Consider the following 7,364-nt stretch of genomic DNA (forward strand, 5'->3'; position numbering starts at 1 on the left):
GTGGATTGGTTTGGCTGCATTACTAATTGTTCTGAACAAAGAGCACCCTGAAGCACTCCCACGTAAAGAAGTCAAGGCTTCTCCAGTCACTCTCCAACACCTCTGTACAATACCCTCAAAGTCTGAAATAAGCTGTAAGGATCACAAAATCATCAAAGAAGCCAGAATGAGACAGCCCAGATAGGAAATCCCAACAATCACTTCTTTCTTTCCCCAATTTAAGATAAACTCTAATACACTTGATATGGGATGTGGAAAGCCACACAGGAGTAAGCTGACTCTTCTGCTGAACTTTCTGTCAAATACCCAGAGAAAACAATGGGCAGGGCCCATTTTTATTTTTATTTTGTTTTACCTTATTTTATTTTAAAATTGAATAATCCCTGTGTTATTTTAATATAAAGAGACATGGGTGAATAGGTAGGAAACAGATTCTGCATTGTGAGTTCTCCTAATGGCTTCTGCAAGGCTCATAGAGATGTCAATTGCCTGTATTTTGGGGCAGTGCTTCATCTTACCTCCTGAGGTATGGTGTTGATGATGACTACTGCTTCAAAGGATGCCTTGCTGATGCAGTTAATGGCTGGGCCAGAAAAGATATAGTGAGTCAAGGCCACATAAACTCTGGTGGCTCCGGTGAGAGAAGTTTGTCAGTTGCATGGCAGGTCATACCACAAATGTCAGCCATGTCATCCACAAGAATAGCCACATGATCCTTCACATCTCCTACTATCACCATGGGTTTGACTTCACTGGCCTTCTTCTGTTTCTTATGAATCAAGGCAAAGTCCACATTCAAACTGTCTGCAATGGAAGTCACTCTCTTAGCTCCACCAGTATCTGATGAGACAATGGTACAGTTCCTCCACTCAGACATTCTCTCTTATCCACTTCAAGACAGCTGGCTCTGCATACAAATTATCTACTGGGATATCAAAAAAGCCCTGCATTTTAGAAGCATGTGGTTCCATGGTGATGATATGGTCTGCACCTGCTATAGACAGCGTATTTGCAGCAAGCTTGGTGGACATTGGGGCCCACCTCTTGCCCTTCTTATCCTGCCAGGCTTAAGGGAAGCATGGGATGACTGCAGTAACCAGGCTGGCTGAGGCCATCTTGCAGGCATTAATCATGATCAAAAGCTCCACTGGATTTTCATTGATCTCTCCACAACCATTCTGCACAATATAGACATCTTCTTCTTGCATACTCTTGCTGATTTCCATGCAGGTCCCATGTTTGCTGAATTTCTTGGTCACAGCCTTGCCCAGCTCCAGGTCCAGGTGGTCAGCACTGGATGGGAGCTGCCACTGAAGACTGATGTTTGTCATTTTGGCCAAGTACCCTAGGCACTCCATCCATGGATCACCACTGCCATCCAGAATGAAATGAAAGTCAGATCAGATTCTAAACTAGCAGCTTCTGGTTGTTACTAGGTGGTTTACAGTATCTTCCAGTTGCACATTGCTCTAAATTGCCCTTAGATCTTTTAAAAAAAATTCCTGTTGGCACCCATTTCACACTTTTAAACTAAAGAACCAAATCTTCCTTCAGTTCATGGATTTTTTTCTTCTATTAGTGCCTATATAATTTTCCTGGGACTGCTTAAACAAAATTAAATACATAAAAATATAAAACTTATACAAGGCAAAAGACATGTAAGTTTAAAAGGAAAGTTACAGACTGGAAAAAGTGTCTAAAATATATTTTAGAGTTCTTCCAGTTGAGTGAGAAAAAGATAAATTAAAAAGTTTGAAAATGGTATGAATAAACAATTCACAAGAAAAAAGGATAGTCATAAACATATGAAAAAATGCCAGTAAGCACAAAATGCTTATTTTCACATGTCAGGTAGCACAAAATCATTAGATAATTAATCTATAATTATATTTTACAAGGGAAATTCTGCATATAACTTTTGACCCAATGTGTCTGCTTCTAGGAATCTTCTCAATAGAAATATTCACAAGCATCCCCAAAATATATTGATATTTTATTTCTTTAGTAATGCATTCAGTCAATATTTCCTAAGGCATCTGTATGTCAGGTGTTGTATCATTTAACAGGGTTTAAGATGGTGAATGACAAATGGTTACCTCTCTAGAATTGCTTATAGAAGCCAAATCTGGAAACTAACAAATGTCTATTGATAGGTAAGTTATTACACAGGCAGACATTATAGGGACTGACTTATGTGTAGTCATATGGAAATGTCTCCAACACATTTTTAAATGTAAAAACCCAATCACAAAAATATGTATAGTATAATATTTATGTATTTACAATTAACTAATAGTCAAAACAACAAATCATTAGGGAAAGACTATTTATTATGATTATCTTTGGAGAGGGAATAGCTTGATGGGAGTTTGGGATGAAGGAGGACTGTCACATTTTATTGCCATCTGTTAATATAGTATTTAACTTTCATTAATTTCATAATTAAAAAAGAATGACTATATATATATATATATATATATATATATATATATATATATATATATATATATGATGGTTAAGTGTTTGTTAGCAAATTTTAACTACATAGCTTCCAAAGTGCATTGGGGTTGGAGGAATGGGCCAAGAAGTAATGGGAGGTACAATACATACCAGGAATTTCAACAAAAAACTGTGTTGACAAAATAAGTCAAGGGCAAGTGTAGGTTGGGAGAAAGGCTTTTATTCCTTACAGTTGCTAGCCAGGCTCAGCACCATCTGTCTCCTCCAGCTGTGGTTCCCACTCTCCTTCCCAGCAGGAGCTCCATGGGCGGGTCCTTGGTGACTGGCAGATGCCAGATCAGTCATGTACCAGGAATGGAGGGGAGGAGAGAATGGCCATTTTCTCTCCACCCTTTGCCCCAGATGGTCGGGAGGCTCTGCAGTGGTAAACACCTTTTGATATATAAGTGAAGGAAGTCTAGGCAGGAGATTCTGGAAATTCTGCCAGTTACCCCACAGTGTGTCTGACATTTGGTTCTAGGATATTTTCATTTAGTCAAAAACCAAGTCATCATTTTTTCACATTTTGAAATTACTAAAGAATCTGCTGAATACAGTTTCTCACCCCACTTTTGAGCTTCCTCACTGGGATGGGCTTATGGATAGGAAAAACTCAGAAATGGGTAGACAAGAGAAATGGGTAAGATCTGGCCATGTCTGTGAAACACATTACTTTGCTAAGAAAAAAATTTTTTATATATCAAATGCGCTATTATTATAAAGTCATATACACAGCTATGTCAAAAAGGCTAATTCAAATGTCCTGCTGCTGATGAGTCACATGTCTCCCTGACATCAATGTGCTTTTCTCCTCAGTTCAAACTCTTCACGGTTGACAGTGCATGCCAGCTCATTTCTGTCCACACCCTTCATTCATGTTCTTTCCTATCATAAAATCAACAGACCCACCTATGCTATATAATTCTCATCCCCAGCCAGAGTACTTGCAGTGATTTCTAAAGAAAATTTTGTGTCTCAATTTAGCAGCATTAAAAAGTACTTGCAGCTTCAATTAAAATGATTTTTCTCTTAGTGTTCTCAATGTGTCACACATTTTCAGTTTTTAAAGAAAAACAAAACAGATTTTTAAATAGACATTATTACCTAAATAGGACTGAATGCTAATGTAAACATTAAAAACCCATAGTTGGTTGCATTTTCCTTGAGGTGTTAAGTAGGAGTAATTTTTGTCTTGCTGCTATTTTTGCTCCAAGCTCTGGCTGTTACAGCACCTCATAGTTCCAGGGATTTGTCTAGAATTATAAAATATTAAAGATGGAAATGGTTTTAGAGACTACCCAGTCTAACATCCCATTCTCTGGAACACAGACCCAGAGAAATGAAGCAACTTGCTTGGGATCTAACAGCTAATTAGAGGCAGTATGGACTAGAACATGGGACTCCTGAATTTCCAAATAGGGCTTTTCTTGCTAAGCAACTTCTAGGCCTTCTATTTGAGGTTTTAGCGAATGAAGAAGGAATTCAAAAGTTGTGCAGAAATTTTTTGCATAAAGCTTTACTCTTTTATCAAACAACTGCAACAAAGAACAAAACCTCAAACCTGAGACTAGAAAGTCCTTTTACTTTTAAATATTATTTCCACAAAGAATCTCTGTTACATGGATCTCTTGCAAGGAAATTTAGCTCCTGTTTACTTTCATCTCCATAGGTTGAGAAAGATATTTATCTTATCATTGACTGTTTCTAAGCAAAGTTACACGTGGGTATGATGCCTATTGAATAACACATTCTCTCTATTTAAGCCATCATTTCTTAATAAATTACCTGGAAACAAAAATTGTGGTATAGAGAAAAATGCCTATCTTTCTCCTTCCCAAGGCAAGCATATTTAAATGTCATCTCTACAGATATGTGAGAATTGTTGTATTTTGAAGGTCTTTTGAGTCAATACCCAGAATATGTATATTACCTTGGTAATAGTTTCTTGCTTTACTGATTATTCTTTTTCCCTTCACAATTCCAACATAAATAATTCAAAGAGAGCTTGATCTGTCTTGTTCAGCTCAGGAGAAAAGGAATTCAGTCAGTTTCTTTCAGAAAGTGAAGAAAACTGATTGTTGTATTTTAAGTAAAATAAATGCTTTCACTAAACATACTTGCAGTTGACAAAATGCTAGATGTTTAGGTGGCAATTATAGTTCTTTGATAAACTGTCAAATCTTGTCACAACACATGTTACAAACAAGGACAGATTTAGATGTCCTTTATGACAGCTTTATGTAGGTTGAGAATGTTTGGCAGTTAATTTCAAACAAGGAACATATTTTTCTTTCCAGCAGTTATCTGCTTGTTTATTAGGAAGAGTTTCTTTGTGCCTTTAATCTTACTCATTTGACTCACAGCTCCAGATCATTATTGTAACATTACCCTACCTCATTTGTTTTGTTCATAATATACACCCACAATACTTTAAGAAATTTTCCCACAGAGCTTTACATTGGTAGAAATGCTTTAAAGTTTGTTTTGTGATTGTTTTTAATTAAAGTTGACTACTGTGTGTGTTTACTGAGATTTCAGTTGGAAATCTGTCATTTTATACAATAGATGTGAAGATAGTGTTTAGGCAAATAAAGCTGAATGAAACAAATAAGAGAAAAGGAGAAAATTTTGTGATTTAGAAGTGTGATTTCAATTCTGAGCATTATGTTAGACTCATGTGATAATACATAATTGGAATAACAGAGCAATATAGGGAGAATTTCCATAACTAGTAAATTGTAAATAAGAAAATCATACTTACATGAAATATTTTAAAATATTTTAAAGTGGTTTTTGATATGGATCTTTCCCTGCTTATATAAAATATTAGTTTCATGAAATCAGTAAAAATATACTAATGTTAATTATATTGACAAAATAAAGCTCCATTTATGCTATTCTAACCCCTTTTAAAGACATATTATTTTTTATCTTCACTTGTGTTCATTTATTTAATCCTCATAATAAACATTAAGACAGGCTGTGCGTTCACATAAGTAACACTGAGTATGGTATGGGTTGGAAAGGTTCAGTGGTTCTCCAACTTCTAGGGCATCAGGATCACCAGGAGGTAGTGTTAGAATACAGATTCCTGAGCCCCACTCCCAGAGTTACTAATAGGATGTCTGGGGTGGAGCCCCAGACCTTGCGTTTCTAACTAGCCACATTGCATATTGTAAGGGGTACTGAAATGAGTACAAACCAAATAAATCAACTATACCTTTTATTTTTCCAAATGACAAAATAAATGTGATAGTATAAACTGGTGGTTTTCACAAGTGTGGCCACCAAAATGGCAGCACCTGGTTGCTTCCAAGCTTTGGCAGTTATGAGGAAAGCTGCTACAAATATCTGTGTGAGGGTTTTTGTGTGGACATAAATGTTCAGCTTCTTTGAGTAAATACCAAGAAGTGTGATTTCTGGATCATAGGGTAAGAATAAGTTTAGTTCTGTAAGAAAGCACCAAACTGTCTTCCCAAGTGACTGTGCCATTCTGCGTTCCCACCAACAGTGTCTAAGAGTTCCTGTTGCTCCATGTCCTCAGCACCATTTGGTGTTGCCAGTGTTCAGGATTTTGGCCATTCTAAGAGATCCATATATCTACTGAGTTTTTTATTTTAATTATAATATTTTTCTTTTGAAGACATTTTTGTGTAACCCTTTTTTAATTCCACTGCGACCGTTTTTGGAGTTCATTGCTCTTTGAAGACATCTTTAAACTTGTTCTTATTTCAAACTGTTTTTAAAAACATAGTATAATAGCTGTTTTATAATATGTATCTGGTGATTCCAATGTCTAAAGTTTTTGGAATGTCTGTGTGTTGTCTATTTTCTTGTTCATGCTGGCCTTTTTCTTTTGTGCTTGTTTATGTTTAACTATGTCCTCCCATGGAAAATGAAATTTTATTTGAGTAAATTCTTCGAATTCTACAATGAAAGTTTCTTCCTCCAGAAAGAACTTGCTTCTGATTCCTATATGGAGTTGCTATTAGTTGTGACCACCTTAAACCACATTACAGCACTTAAGGTTCCCTGGACTATCCAGGTGATATAACCCCAAACTGCAGATCTGTGCAAGATTATCCTAAGGTCACAACTTCTAAGGGACGCACTCCTCCTGACCTTTCTCACCCTATTTTACTCTGCTGTTTGCTATGTTCGCCAATAAGTCATCAGTCCTTACCATCGGCTGTGGATGCAGGTTTATTTCTGGTTCATCATTATTCTGAAGATAGAAAAAAGCTTCTGAGTTCCAACGTAATGAGTAGGTCTCTTTTGAGACTCCTTACCTTGGACAGGCCTTGGGCCTTAACTTGCATCACCCTTGACCCATGAAGTCTATAAAACTTCAACGTAAGGTAATCATACTAGTCTTAGCTCTTGCATCAGAATCTAGGATGAGCCTGTGCTCATATGCCATCTCTGAGGGCAGAATGGTGGAGGCAGCAAGCCACACTGCCACTGGCAGAGGCCATGTGTCCCTGGGGAGAAGCCATCTCAGGAAGCTTAGTGGTAGCAGAGGTGATGCCATGATGGCTGATGAAGAGGCTGGGATGGACAGATCTGCAGATCTCGTGTAAGAAACAGAGACCAGTGGTCTGAGAAATGGTCAGAAATAGCTTTCTGTGGGACACTTGGAGATGGGGGCTAATTTGTGGGATTAGCTAGTGTAAGCTTGTGCTCTTATTAAATTTACAGTTTCAACTTGGTTTTCATATGTCTGCTAGGACCTTCAAATTCCAGGTTATGCTGATATTTATGATAAACTCAAGATCAGTGATAAGGGAGATTAAATGCATATAAAATGAATATATATTCTATATACTACTTCTAGTCATTTGTCTTTAAAAATGTTACTTGCAATT

General features: G+C 36.9%; 1 protein-coding gene across 1 annotated transcript; it reads right to left on the reverse strand.

Moving 5' to 3' along the window:
• Window positions 1–393: 393 nt before the first annotated feature.
• PRPS1L1 (phosphoribosyl pyrophosphate synthetase 1 like 1) lies at window positions 394–5,991 on the reverse strand. Its single transcript, XM_057504970.1, is given in 6 exon segments — window positions 394–518; window positions 521–637; window positions 640–872; window positions 874–1,294; window positions 1,297–1,310; window positions 5,720–5,991. Coding segments are annotated over 6 exon segments (1,182 nt in total).
• Between the last annotated feature and the right edge of the window lie 1,373 nt (window positions 5,992–7,364).

This window comes from Manis pentadactyla, chromosome 7 (assembly GCF_030020395.1).
Source record: "Manis pentadactyla isolate mManPen7 chromosome 7, mManPen7.hap1, whole genome shotgun sequence".
Classification (NCBI taxonomy): Eukaryota; Metazoa; Chordata; class Mammalia; order Pholidota; family Manidae; genus Manis; species Manis pentadactyla.